Source organism: Canis aureus, chromosome 9, assembly GCF_053574225.1.
Source record: "Canis aureus isolate CA01 chromosome 9, VMU_Caureus_v.1.0, whole genome shotgun sequence".
NCBI lineage: Eukaryota > Metazoa > Chordata > Mammalia > Carnivora > Canidae > Canis > Canis aureus.
This window is the reverse complement of record NC_135619.1, coordinates 31535548-31550698: the sequence shown is the minus strand read 5'-3', so window position 1 is coordinate 31550698 and position 15151 is coordinate 31535548. Positions and strand designations below refer to the sequence as shown.

The window sequence follows — 15151 nt, the reverse complement described above, 5'->3', positions numbered from 1 at the left end:
GAGCCACCCAGATACCTGCTCCCCCCAGTCACCATTTAAAGCCCCCCCCTCCAAATACCATCCCCTTGGGAGGTTAAGATTTCAACATATGAATCCTGGAGGACACATTCACATTCAGGGTATAGAATATGGTAATACGAATGGATTGTAAGATCCTTGAGAGCAGGGCACACACAAAGTTTCTCTTTTTCTGACTTATTCAGTCAGTACCTGGCACCTGAAGAGGGCCTCAGTTGTTGGGAAACACCACTGGGTGTGAATGGGTGACGGGCACTGAGGGGGGTACTTGATGGGATGAGCACTGGGTGTTATTCTGTATGTTGGCAAATTGAACATCAATAAAAATAAATTTATTATTAAAAAAAAAAAGAAACACTACTGCCTTGATGGCTTGATGGAAAGCTTGCGTGGCTCAGAGCACGCTCTTCTCAGAGATCTGGTTCTGAGGTCAAGGGGGCTCTGCACCTTTTCTTGCTATTTTATAACTTCGCGAGTTACAGACAACTGATAGGCATGTGAAATGTATCTCACTTTAGATATGCAACTAAATTCTGTCCAGGGGAAGTTCAAGTGATTTCTCTCTTCTTTTGTACAAGAAGATAGTTTTGTACCATTTGCAAATTCACTTCAGGATTCCTGATCTGTGTCTCTGCTTTTTGACTTTTGCTTTGAACCAGTTGTAACCTCTACCTGTGTCCTTATCAATAATGAGTTAAATAAAATCTTTGATGTATTTATTTTACATCTGTGTGAAAGTCATGATTTTTTAACTTTTCTGTGAAAAATTATCTCCTAATACACTGTTTAATTGTGAAACTGAATTCAGGAATGTCTTTTTAGAAAACACTTGAACAGCCTCCTAGGGGACAACCTGACACATTTCTGGCTTGTCCTTTTGAGTCATCTTCTTTTACGTTCTCCTCAGGACTCTGACACTAAATAGCTATAAGACTTTGAATAAAACATTTCCCCATCTGCAAAATAGGGGTTGAAGGAGAAACTGTTCATGAAGTGGCAGTTTTCAAACTTTATGGTCTAAGGACCCCTTTCCTCTTTTAAAATTATTGAGAACACCCTCAAATTATTAAGGATTTGGCTTATGTGGGTTATATCTATTGACATTTATCACATTGGAAATTAAAACTGAGAATTTTTAAAAAGATTTTATTTATTTATTCATGAGAGACACAGAGAAAGAGAGGCAGAGACACAGGAAGAGGGAGAAGCAGCCTCCATGCAGGGAGCCGGACGTGGGATCCCAGGGCTGGGATCATGCCCTGAGCCAAAGGCAGATGCTCAACTACTGAGCCACCCAGGCACCCCCAAACTGAGAAATTTTTATTTTATTATTTTTTTATTTTTTTTCACAAACTGAGAAATTTTTAAATGCACTTATTAATTCATTGAAGTAGCAATAACAAACCCATTACATGTTAATATAAATAACATATTTTTATGAAATATAACTGTTCTAAAACAAAAAATACAGCAAGACAAATGGCATTCTTTTACATTTTTGCAAATCCTTTTATTGCTTGGCTTAATAAAAGAGTCTTGGATTCTCACATGTGCATTTACTATTCACTTACTATGAACTACATACATAGAACTTACTGACGTCAATTTTACATATGCTCTAGAAGCTCCATAATACTTATAAGAAAATGCGAATAGAAAAGGTAAATAATATCATAGCATTATAATTTTGAGCTATCAGAACCTCAGAAAGGATCTTAGGATCCTCCAGAGTTCTGGAATATTTTTTGAGACCTGCTGTTGTAAAGTAAGCCAAGATGTCGCACAGGTGGAAGCGGTAATTTTTTGCTGATGGGATGTACCAGAGCATCATGCTGACCCCTTTCTTAAAGCGACAGTTTTCTTTTGCAAACAGTCTGGAACAGCAAGCTTTTCATCATGTGTGTGCTTATGCAAATACAGGAGCATCTGTTGCTCTGTGCTGGGATCCTGTGTGACAAGCTCCTGTGGGATATTGCATATTCCTGGAGCAGGGACAGGAAATGGGGTGACGGTGGGGAGAGGAAAGGGAATGAGCACTATTCTTATCTCTTTCCAAGAGGCTCTGGGTGAATTCTTGAAGCTGCATTTGCAAGGGCCCCTGTCCTGTGTTCTTCCTCTTCTCAAATCAGGGCTTTTGGAGGGAAGCCTCCCCCCCCCCCCCCCCACCAAGCCTCCACTGCCACCCAGACCCTGCTTCTGACCCTTGGAGGGTCACTGGGCTCTGAGATTACAGGGAAGCAGTTGTTAGAACAGCAGTTGGAAAGGGGAGGGATTTTCTCCTCCTGAAAGTCCTGGAAAAAAAAAAAAAAAGACAGACGGACTTCGGACCTTCGCTGTGAGGCTCCTCTTTCATGGTTTTCCATACACAGGCTCCTCCATACCAGGAAATACTTCTTGTGCAAGTGACCCTTTCTAGGTACCAAATGACCACAGTGGAGAAAAGGTAAGTATCAACATGAAAGAGTTCCCTGATTTCTTCCTTCCTGAAAAACAATCTGGAAAAAAGGTTGGACGTTTACAAACAATCTACTTATTCTACAAATGAGAACAGATTCAGAACTTTCTAATAACCTACTTCTCAAGTACTTGCATTACAATTTCCATGATAAGATAGTAGTTAAGGGTTAAGTATTTGGAATCAAGACAGGTAGAGGTTCTTCTTGATCTCTACTCAACAGCAATGGGAACTTGGGAGAAACGTCGACCTTTCAGATCTCAGATTCCTCAGGTGTAAAACGGAGGGGAATTAGTTTGAGTGTCCCCTGAAACAGAGCCTGGATCTAGACGTAGGGGGTGAACATAATTTAATGGTGGTGAGGGTAAGCTCAGAAAAGAGAAATGTAGGAAGAAAAAAAAAATGAGATAAGATGGAAAAAGTAGGGTGTGTTCCTGGGCTGGGTACTATTCTGGACAATTGAGCCTCCTTCCTGCTGGTGACCCTCTGAGAAACCATATGAAATCTATCCCAGAATTATCCTCTGAAGGGTGGGTGCCTGAGACATTAATCTCATCCTTCATTGGTTGAAGATTGCCCTGGTGGGGAGTGAACTTCCCCCGGGGAAAAATGAATCTCCACAGCAACTGTGGCTGAAATCAAAGTGGGTCACCAGATGTGACATGAGGCACCTAAGATATTTACTATAGGAGAAAGATGATATTCATGTCCATAGAGTCACTGTGAGCATGAAACACAGTGGTGTCTTAACATATTGAGCATTGTGCCTAACACATGGCCAAGTGCTTAACAAGCATTCACTTGATTGTTGCCACTGCTGTTCTGGCGGTTATCATCATGACCATGATCATTGCCTTTTCTTGAATGAGAGACATGGGGGTAACTTCATGGCTTGGAGACTCTGGGAATGATACATAACTCACAATATATCTCTTCTGTACCAAGCCTGTATGATTTACTGTGACATATGGCCAATTGTTGTGATTATCACAGTACTTTTATTTTCTCCTTGTGTGTGTGTGTGTGTGTGTGTGTGTGTGTGTGTGTGTGTGTTGCCAAAATTTGGGCACAAAGACAAGGCACATTCTGTCAGTTGTATGAGGTAGAAAAAAGGCTGCCAACCATTGCTCTGGAGCAACGCTAATAGTACTTCCTGCAACAATGGAAATGTTCTAGATCTCTGCTATCCCAAACAGTAGCTACTAGCTGCACATGGCTCTTGGACACTTAAAATATGGCTAGTGTGACTGAGTCACTGAATTTTTAATTATATTCAATTCTAGTTCATTTATGTCTCAGTTTAGACACAGGTAGACACAGTGGAGAGCGCTTGAAGAGAGTGTTCCCAGGGCATAGTGGAAATGACCCCACCACTCGGGCTAGAATTAAGGCAGTACAGCCAGTGGTGCAATTCATCTGGCCCTTGGGCCCCCCAGTGCCCACGAGACCTCACTTCTGGCCTGGAGAGTGGTGGTATCTTGGGGACCAAAGGGCTGCTGACTGAAGAGAATGAAGTCACAGGAACACTGGCTGGCTCTGGTTGGGAGAAGAGAGGCCGTAAGCCTAGTGCAGTGTGGTTCACTGTTGCGAGCACAGAGCCAATTGCTGACCATCACGGGGCAGGGAGCTGAATTCTTAGTTGTCTCTGGCAAGCTCTCAAGACCAGCTTTTACAGTTGTGCCTCTGTGTGGCTCCATTTCTCTCTGCAGGCATGTGGGCTGTGCTGAATCCATTAACAATCATTGCTGAGTACTTACTATGTTCTCAAGTGTTGTGCTAGACCAAGGCCTGTTCACTCGGTGTTTTCTACTCCCAAGGAAATTATAGGTTACCCAGAAAGACAAGATATTCATATAATAAGCCAAGGGTTTAGGCATCACTTCCTCTTTCCTCATCCCTACAGTGTTTTGTACTTTACAACTTCTCATTCAGATTGGTAATTGACTATTTTCTGGTCTCCTTCTTCCACTAAACCACAAAGTCCATGAAGGCAGAGAGGTAGTGTCTATCCCAGCACAATGTCTCAAATGCAGTGAAATGCTAAATTATTTGAGACTGATGACAAGAGCAATAGGAGTTGAGAGGAAAGAGATAAGTATTCCTGAAGTCATTCACTGTCAATATGGAATTCAGACTAGGTTTGAAAAATGAGCAAGATATACTTGTTTGAGGAGTAATGGATTCCAGGGCAGTAATATCCTAAACAAAGACATGGAGGTAGGATTGAAAATATTACATTTATGGGAGACAGGATCAACCACAAGAAAGTTTAGGAAACAAGGTGAAATTAGTAGGGTGGGGCTTGACTCCCCAGGCGCCAGAGTGTGGCTCTACTGGGTTGGTAAGAGCACCACAAGGCAGTGCACCCTGCATGTCTGAGTATGCTGAAACTGGAGGATGCCTCTGTGAGTCTGGCAAGATGGGATTGGCATCAGTTGTTTTTGCCTTTAACCTTCAATCTCTCTTCCTTGAGTGGCAGTACTTCAATTTCCTTAGATTCGCTGTTCTGTCCCTGGGGTACAGTGACCCCACCTCCATGCCCAGTTTCAGGGATGGCTGGGATCTCAAACCAGATCCAGCCGAGGAGAGTCTCAGGAAGTGTTGCAGGGATACAGCCGGGGACTTGTGCTGGAGCTGTTATTATCTTTCTTCTGTGATTACTAAACTGGTGAGAGGAAGTCTGCAACTGCTGACACTATACTGATGCTGCTGGGGAGAGTCTGTCTGAGTCTTAAACCAGTGTAGGGGAAAGCAGGACCAAAGAACATGAAAGACATCTGATGACATCATCTCAGCATCTGGATCCAGCTGAGCCTGAAGTGGGACTTATTTCTGAGCTCTTCAGTTCTTAGCCAGTTTCATTTAGGTTCCTGCCACTTGCAACCAAAGACATCCTGCTTAATGAATATCCAGGGTAAGCGGGATGGCTCAAAACGGGAGATGAGTTGGAGTGGTCACACCAGCAGACGCGGCAGGGATTCAGATGTGTGGTAGCGAGGGTCTGAACCGGCTGGGGGGGGGGGAGGGGGGGAGGGATGTGAGGGCCAAGAGGACAGGAGGTAGGTCAAGCAATGAGAAAAGGCACTATCTAGATTTTTCTTCCCTTCAAAAGTTGTGCAAGCAGTGTCTAACGATTCTTTATCACCTCTTCCTTCATGATGCCTCTGTACCTTCTCTTTCATTTGGTTTTGAAAACTTAGTGAAGCAAATGAAGCAGGTATTCTTGTCCCCATTTTATAGCGTTGGAGAAGTTCAAGGACTTGCCCGAGGTCATGTGGGAACTCTGGGGGCTGGTTCTGATTCTCTAGCGCACACTAGATGGCCTCTTGCATGGGTCCTGCGTGAAGCCACCAGGCACACCGTCTTTCAGTCACCTTAGGACGGAGGTGCATCCCCACCCCCAGGACATGGAGAAACAGTAGGAGCTCTTACCGAGGAAAGGCCCGGGAGCCCATGACCCTTTCATTAAAAATAAATCCTGCCTGAGTCTCCTGGTTCTAAATAGAAGAAAATGTAGATTTGGGGCAGAACCGAAGGGAAAGGGATTTCCCTTGGCAAATTATTTGCAATTTGTGGATTGGAGCTGACCCAGCTCCAATTCCCACGTCATTGTGAGTACTGTCTAAAATGTGACCAGCTTATTAAAGAACCAGAGCTGGAGGCAATCCTTTCACATGGGCTCAAAGAAAACAGGAGCAGAGTTAGAGCCCACCAGCTTCCTACTCACCGTGTCTCATGTGTAGGATCCATCTAGATTTTCACCCACAGGTTATAGGTCTACTCCTGGTCAGGCACTTCCCATGGCTGTGGGAATAAGAGTGAGCATACACACGATTGGTCTTAGGCGGTATGAAAAGCTACCTGTCATAAGTAAGCGGTCAGCGGTCCTCAGACTATCGCATGCAGTGGAGTGCCTGTATTTAAGTGCCACCGCCAGAAATTCTGAGTTGGTTGGGACCCCTTATCTGCCTTTTTAATAGGTGATTCTGAAGCAGATGGTTGAGGAACCATTGTCTGAGAAACAGTGCTCTTACGTGTACAAGCGCACCAACTCCTAGTGGCCCCTTTATCAGGGGCTGTCACTGCTGTGATGCTGCTGTCACTGACACAACCCTGGGAGAGCCAGCACTTTCTTGACTAACAGAGTCTAGTCCTCACTGGCATAATTTGCGGGACATAAAGGTTTTGTTGACTAAGGATACCTCTGAGGAGCTGCTGAATCCAGAATTCTAAGCATTTCATCTTCTCCAGTACTCCTTTTCAATCGTGAACAACTTATGGAGAACAGCATTCTCTGTGTTCTTTTAATTAATTAATTAATTAAATTTTGGTGAAGGAAAAATCCTAGTGTGGCACACTCACAGCATGTTCGAGCATGATCAGAGCTCATCTGTCCTCATCGTCCAGTCTGCTGGAGCCCTGGGCTCTTCCCCCTCACCTTTCTCTGTCCTCAGGCATGGGTCTCTGAGATGTAGAGCCCCAGGGAGAAAGGCTTTTAAAGTTTCCTGTGAGTCTTTCCTTCCTTAGGGCACTTCTATTAACAAAATTCTAAGGAAAATCAATGGGTTCCTATTTCCCCACCCATCCTGTTATGTCATCATCCTTCTCATGTTAACCATGAAATCAATGGGTGACGTGCCCCTATAGGCCCTTGCAATGAAATTGACTGCATATGAAATGAATTTGAAAATTCCATTTATTAAAACAAATACATTGTATGGGATGAAAATGTGCACATCACATTCAGCTTTTCCCGCTTTCACATTTCTGTATTTTCCTCTCTTTGAAAGACACACTCCATAGATATTGTATAGGAAAAATGTGAACAATCCTTGGGTTGGGAAAACATTAATGATACGTAATAATTTACCATTGCCAGAAGCAGCTTGAAGCAAATATTAAAAAAAAAACTACAAAAATCTAAGACAACATGCTTAATTTCCCCAAATCCCATTTGTGAATAGGAGCATGTGGAGAAATGGTTTTTAATTTTTCCTTGGTAAGCAATCTCTTTCAAATATTATTATCAAAATTAGTCTCAGGTCATAGTACTATTTTGCAATTTCTAATTTAAATGAAATAATACTTGATTTGAAACTGAAAAAAAAAAGAAAAAAGAAATCAGAGTTAATATTGCAGATGTGCAAGATTTTTTTTCCTAACATGAGGGTTATTGTTATAGTTTAACTGCATGGCAGATTTTCATTACTATCCAATACATTATACACAGAAATTAGGGCCTTGAATAATTAAGTTAAAATTTTCTATTAGATAAAGTTATGCTGGTGGAAATGATTGTTGGATTTCTAACAGCTCTTTCTATACAGAATTAAAGCTCTTTAGAGGTATAAGTCATCAAAAGATTTCTTTCCCCCTTAACAAGTAAAAATACCAATAAGCAAAAACTCATATAGACACTCTGGAATTATAATACCATACTACAGGACATGAATATGAAAAAGCTGAAACATTTTCCTTAAACTTAAATTCAGAGGGGCTGTGTATTTTCTGCTTTTTCTCTTCTTTTGTAAACAAGGTCACATGCAGTTTGGAACTTCCTTAACTTTTAATTACCAGAGCCATATTATTACGGTGCTTCCTTCAAGTTTTAATTCCATTTTAATTGCTCCAAAGATCTAGATTTACATAAAGATATAAAACATCCCTCTAAGGAAAATAAATGGTGTGGATTATGAAAATCCTTACAATGACGCCTTAATCACCATCAAAAGGTGCTTTATTCAAGGTTTGGTTTTTTTTTTTTTATGTGACCACATATTCAATTCATGTTTTGGCTAATTTTAAAAATGTGATACAGTTTTAGCTGATTCCACAGTATTACTAAGCTAATGGTACAATACGGCATATAGTTTAATAAATACTCTGCCAAGGTCTTCCTACTAAATCTTCATTAGTGTCTCACCGACTATTACAACATCCCAAGGTTTGAACAGAAGTATCTGGTTATAGAAGTACATTCATACATTTTGCAAGCATCTCAGCATTCCTTTGTTCCCTGCCCTAGGTGTGAGCTTTAATTGGATGTATTTATTCTTTTACCATCATGCCCATAAAAGGAGCTAACGAAAATATTTACTAACCCCTTCAAAATCTGTCCTTGGCATATTAAGCTTTTATATCTTCTCTTTTTCTTCCTTTCCATCTTTTTTTTTTTTTAAACAGAAGAGAATGAAAAGAAAATAGAATTTGGAAAAATAGAATTTGGAAATGGTCTTTTGCAATTTTAAAGTTAACAGTGAGTTGTAAGAGCAGTCCTCTTTTGCCTAAGAATGGCACAGAAAAAAGTGACACAGGTTTCCAGGACCTTCCATTACTGAAGAAGGCTAGAGCTGTAATGAAAAATCACTTTCAATATTATCTCTTGGGGAGAGAGAGCTCTAGCTGCAAGCAAGTTGTAAATAAAGACTGAGAGACTCTAACAAACAAGATGGAGAACAAAACTAGAAATGGTTCTATTGAAAAATTTTGTGAGTGAAAAGCGAAGACCATCTCAGAGGCAAAAAGAGCCAGAACCCCTTCTGGTGTTGCTGGCTTTGGGGTGAAAGGGGGTCATATCTGCCCCTCTCCCTGGCAGGTGAACAGCCAGGATTCTGAGAATGGGTCTTCTCTGGAGCCATTGATTTATTTCTCCAGGTACTTGAACAAATAGAACGTGTTCTTTCAATCTAGAATTTCCACGATTCAGGGAAAGATGAGATTTGCTCTTACACTATGACAAGAATGCCTCCCAACTGATGGTGAATTCTTCCCTTCTCCTGCTTGCTGTTTCTGGGACTGCTCTGGATCCTAGATACAACCAAAATGCTTCAGATTCTGGAAAATGCGTGGAAGAGGTGTCTACGTCACTGTGAACTCAGAGGTATTCTGGGCATGGCTAAGGCTCTGAGGTAATCTCAGTTTTCAAGACACTGAGTTTTTTTTCTTTTTTAGCTTCTTTTCTCTCTCATTTTGGTTCCAAACTTTAGTTAAAACCACAAACCTTCTGAATGGATGTAACATAGGGACATTTTCATGCAGTATTACTCAAAAATTGTCACAAATATATGAAAGCACCAGTCACAACACATGATTTACTTTTACTTGCAGAATCAAAGCTATCATGTACAAATGTTAAGAAGTGTGATAGGAGAACACAGACAACTGGCATTTTTTTGTTATTACCATGAGGGTCAACCACGGGGAACATCTCCCTAAATATTTGGGTGCTCATCCTTGGAGTTCAGTCTTATAGACAAATCCAGTCTTATCTCTGTACTACTCTAATGGGAAGGGGTGGAAGGAGAGGGATGAGAGAAGAACAAAAGAAAAAGGCACAAAGACTAAACATCAATGCCATTAAACCAAACTGCGGCTACACTGGACAATTCAGCTTATCAAAGGGTATTCTAAAGGCAATATTCATTCCAAGAAGGTCATACATATCTGAGCTCAGTACAGCTGTCTGTTTTATTTTTATTTTTTAAATATGAAGCAGAAACATAAGGTTTGGGGAGGGATAGCAGAAAAGAAATGAGGCGGATTTTATCTTTACATATTCCCCTCCTCCAGGCGGTTCTGCAGTGATCAGATCTCTTAACTCGGGATGTGGTTTGGCTTTCATTGTCATCAAGGGGACCAGTTCTTTAAACATGCATAGCCTGGAGTTTCCAGGATGGTTCTCCTCCCTCTCTTTAAATGCTGTGGACTAGAAAGGCGCCCACTTTGCTAAAAACTCGACATCAGTGTCCCAGGAGCCCTGAGGCTCTTCAGGCTCCTCGTGAAGACTTAAAGGATGGCGCAGAAGAACTTCTTCTCCCTAAATGGGTTTTCTGAGGCCGGGACGGGGGTCAGCAGGGGGTCTTCCTTGGCATGTGCCTCGCAGTAGGCCATCAAGTCTGCAGCCGCCTTGGATACCTGGAGAGGAGGACAAGAACAACGGGACCTTTAGAGGAGCATTTGCGGAAGCATCCACGCAGGTGCATGCAGCCAGGGCCCGGACTTCCAAGTCTACCTACACCCCCCCCCCCTCCCCCAGGACTTCGGCTCAACTCCCAGGGGCACGCATCACTAGCTCACGGGAAAATGAGGCTGCGCCCTCAACCTCCTTAGGGCCCCCATTTGCTCGTCTGCAAAGAAGGAGTTTGGTGATCTCGATCTCATGGGGTTGTCTCCAGCAGGTCCGGGACTCGGGCGAGGTGAGTGAGGCACAAAGAGAATGGAGTGCTGCTCACTGTTCGGGTCTTGTGAGGATCAACCTGGCATTGGTATAGCCCTGGTAAGGGGGGGGGGTTCTACTTAAATTTTGTGCCTCCTTACTCACCTCATTCTAGTTACTCCCAGCCCTGGCTGCAAGGGTTAAATGAGATCATCCAGGCAAATGGCTTAGTGCCTGGCACATAGTAGGCTTTCCACATGGCCTAGCCATGATTACTATTCCATAGTTGTACCTCCTTGCTTCTGGAATTGTTAGGATGCATGAAGCCATGTTGGTTAACTTTTTATTTTTATTTATTAAAAGATTTTATTTATCTATCTACGAGAGAGAGAGAGAGAGAAAGAGAGAGAGAGCACACGAGAGCGTGCACACAAGCAGGAAAATAGGGAGAGGGAGAAGCAGACTCCTGCTGAGTAGGGAGCTCCATGTGGGGCTTAATCCCAGGACTCTGGGATCACCACCTGAGCTGAAGGCAGATACTTAACACCCTGGAGCCACCAGGTGCCCCTGATTTCCTTTTTAAACCAACACGTTAGAATATATATGTGTTATATATAAAACAAAAAATGCACATATATAAAATACATAACTTCATGTATTTTCATATATTACAATATATACATATATATTATATATAATTTATTATACATCTGATAAATATATTACTTCAATCCAATACTGTATCCCTTAGGGAATCCCATTGTGAGGTTGGTCAGTGATTTCACTAATGCAGTTTCTCACATTTCTGTAGCTTCTTCTTGAGAATTGTCTGGAATACCTTCTTTCAACCAGCCTTGACAATGGCAAATTTTCACTACTTGAGGGTGGACTTAATTTGGGAAAATAAACTAAAGGTCAATTATGACCACATCTGGGAACTAGGTGGGTGATCTACCTGAGGAATGTCATTTGGGCTCAAAAACCCTAAATGGAGTTTAGGAGTCTGTTTCTTACCTGACATAATATACTTGCACTGGAGATCATTCCAAAAGATTTTTTAACATCACTGTACTACTATGATAGTCTTTTAAAGTGACCACTGAAAGGATAATCCTCTGTGAGAGCAGGATTGATTATATTATTGCTAAAAAAAATTCACTGCCCCACCCTACAGGTGGATTATACATACCCACATAATGACATCAGAGTTGCTCTGGCCAATGAGGTATGAGAGAAATGATATGGGTCACTTTGGGGCAGAAGTATCAAGAACCAATACATAGTTTGCCATGCTCTTCTCTCTGCCAATTTTTCCAGCTGAAATTATTTGCTGAGAATCACCTTAATTGATTCAGAGGTTTTAACAAAAGGCATAGTGGCCATATCCTTGATTTGTGCCTTGCCTTATGGCTGAGTTGATTACAGCTTTGTCACTTAAAGGCCTTTCAATTTTATAGTTTACTGCTTTCATCTTCTAATCCCATAAGTCCTTGAATTTTTTGACTCTCTGTTCCTTTCATCACAGGCCAGACAGAGGCAATATTCTGAATAGAGGCTGCTGCATCTGCCAGGGTCCATGATCAAAGTGACATGGTGTGGTGTGGCAGCTGATCTGTAAAGGACATGTGGTGGGAATAAGAAGTATATCTTTGTTGTTGTAAGCCCCTAAGAATGGGACGAGAGGACCTTTTGTTACTACGACAAAACCTCATCTACCCTGATTGATACAAAGAGATATAGGTATTATTAGATGTGTATTGGTTTCTTCAGTCTGCCTTAACAAATTGCCACAAACTGGTGACTTAAAACAACAGAAATTTATTTCCTGTCAGTGCTAGAGACTGGAAGTTCAGAATCAAGGTTCCCACTGGAGGCCTAAGGAGAATCTGCTCCATGCTTCTTAGCTAGTGCCTGGTGGTTTCCAGCAATCCTTGGTGTCCCTTGGCTTATAAATGCATCACTCCAATCTCTGCCCGTATCCTCACATAGCCTTCTGTTCTGTATGTCTCTGTCCTCACGTGGCATTCTCTTCTTTGTCTATCTTCAAATTTCCTACCTACCAATCATTGGATTAGGGCCCACCCTAATTCAGTATGAGCTCGATGACTCATACTTGATGACATCTACAAATATTCTACTTCCAAATAAGATCACATTCTCAGGTTCCAGGTAGGTTTAGGGGCACTATTCAAGGCAGTACAATATAGTTACGTAAAAGTCAGTCTCACCTTTTTTTTTGCATTTAAAATGACCTCTTATTTACCTTTTTTCCAGCTTTGAGATATAATTGATATATAATAGTGTGTGTGACTTTAAGGTGTACATTGTAATGATTTGATACACTACTATATAGTGAAATGATAACTATAGTAGGTTAATTAACAGCTCTCATAATTACCTTTCTTTTGTATGTATGTGGTGAGAACATTTAAGATCTGCTCTTTTAGCAACTTTCAAATGTATAATACAGTATTGTTAACTGTGGTCATCATGTTGTCCATTCTATCCCCAGAATTTACTCATCTTATAACTGGAAGGTTATAGCCTTTGACGAACATCTCCCCACTTCCTCACCATCCAGCCCCTGGCAACCACTATTCTACTCTGTTTCTGTGAGTCAAATTTTTTAGATTTCACATGTGAGTGTCTTTCTCTGTCTGTTTTATCTCACTTAGCATAGTGCTGTCAAGGTCCATCATATATCACAAATGGCCACGTTTCCTTTTTCATGGTGGAATAATATTCCATTAGTATGTATATAATACAGCTTCTTAATCCATTCACCCAAAGATGAACACCTAGGTTGTTTCCATATCTTGACTATTGTGAATAAAGCTGCAATGAATATGAGGGCACAGATATCTCTTTGAAATCCTGATTTCATTTCCCTTGAATATATATCCAGAACTGGAACTGCTGGATCATATGGTAATTTCACTTTTGATTTTTTGAGGACCCTCCACAGTGTTTTCCATACTGACTACACCATTATACATTCCCACCAACAGCAGATAAGGGTTCCCTTTTCTCTGCATCTTCACCAACACTTGTTATCACTTGTCTTTTTTGGTAATAACCGTTCTAACAGGTGTGAAGTGATACCTCATTGTGTTTTTGATTTGCATTCCCCTAATTGGTGATATTGAACAGCTTTTCACATACATGTTGGCCATTTATGTGACTTCTTGGAAAAATGTCTACTTAGTTCCTCTGCCCATTTTTAATCAGATTTTTTTCCTTGTGTGAATTCTTTATATATTTTAAATATTAATCCATTACCATATATATGGTTTGCAAGTATTTTCTCCTTTTCCATAGGTTGTCTTTTCATTTTGTTGTCTTTTGTTGTGTAGAACCTTTTTAGTCTCATGTAGACCTTCTTAATTATTTTTGCTTTTGTTGCATGTACTTTTGGTGTCATATTCAAGAAATCATTGCGAAGACCAATGTCAAGGAGCTTATCCCCGATGTCTTCTTCTAGGAGTGAAGTTTCAGGTCTCACATTTAAGCCTTTGATCCATTCTGAGTTAATTTTTGTGGTGGTGTAAGATATGGATCCAGTTTCATCCTTTTGCATATGATTATCCAATTTTTCCAATACCATTTATTGAAGAGATGATCTTTTCCTATTAAGTATTCTTGTCAAATATTAATTGATGGTATATACTAGGGTTTATTTCTTGGCTCTTTATTTTTTTTCTATTGGTTTTTGTGTCTATTTTTTATGCCATACTATTTTGATTACTATAGCTTTGTAATAGAGTTTGAAATCAGGAGTGTGATGCTTCCACTTTTGTGCTTCTCAGGACTGCTTTGGCTATTCAGGTTCTTTTGTGGTTCCATACGAATTTTATTATTATTTTTCTATTTCTGTGAAAGATGCCATTGGAACTTTAATATGGATTGCACTGAATCTATAGACGGTTTTGGGTAGTATGGACATCTTAACAATACTAATTCTTCTAATCTATGAACACAGACTATTTTTTCCTTTTGTGTCTTCAATTTCTTTCATTAAAGTCCTAGTTTTCAGTGTACAGCCCTTTCACATTCTTGGGTAAATTTATTAATAAGTATTTTATTGTTTTGGTGCTATTATGAATGAGAGTTTATTTCTTTTTCTGCTATTTAATTCTTTTTATTTAAAAACATAATGGATGTCTGATGCTGATTTTGTATCCTGCTACTTTACTGCTTAGCTTACTTTGTTGATTAGTTCTAAGTTATTTTGTGTGTGGGATCTTTAGAATTTTCTATATATAAGATCATGTCATCTTCCAACAGAGACAATTTTACTTCTTCCTTTCTAATTTGGACGCCTCTTATTTCTATTTCTTACCTGACTTCTCTGGCTAGAGCTTTCAGTACTATGTTGGATAGGAGTGGTGAAAGTAGGAGCCTTTGTCTTGTTCCTGATCTTAAAAGAAAAGCTTTCAATTTTTCATCATTGAAGATAATGTTAGCTGTGGGCTTGCCATATATGGCCTTATTATGTTGAGGCACATTACTTCTATGCCCAATTT

General features: G+C 40.6%; 1 protein-coding gene across 3 annotated transcripts in view; it reads right to left on the bottom strand.

Moving 5' to 3' along the window:
• Positions 1-7151: 7151 nt before the first annotated feature.
• Positions 7152-15151, bottom strand: part of GNG2 (G protein subunit gamma 2) — a 113892-nt gene continuing 105892 nt past the window's right edge. For all 3 annotated transcript variants that reach the window (XM_077909288.1, XM_077909287.1, XM_077909289.1), the window contains exon 4: positions 7152-10387. In XM_077909288.1, coding sequence (XP_077765414.1) covers positions 10259-10387 — 129 coding nt within the window. In that variant the 3' untranslated portion in view covers positions 7152-10258. The remainder of the gene's footprint in view (positions 10388-15151) is intronic.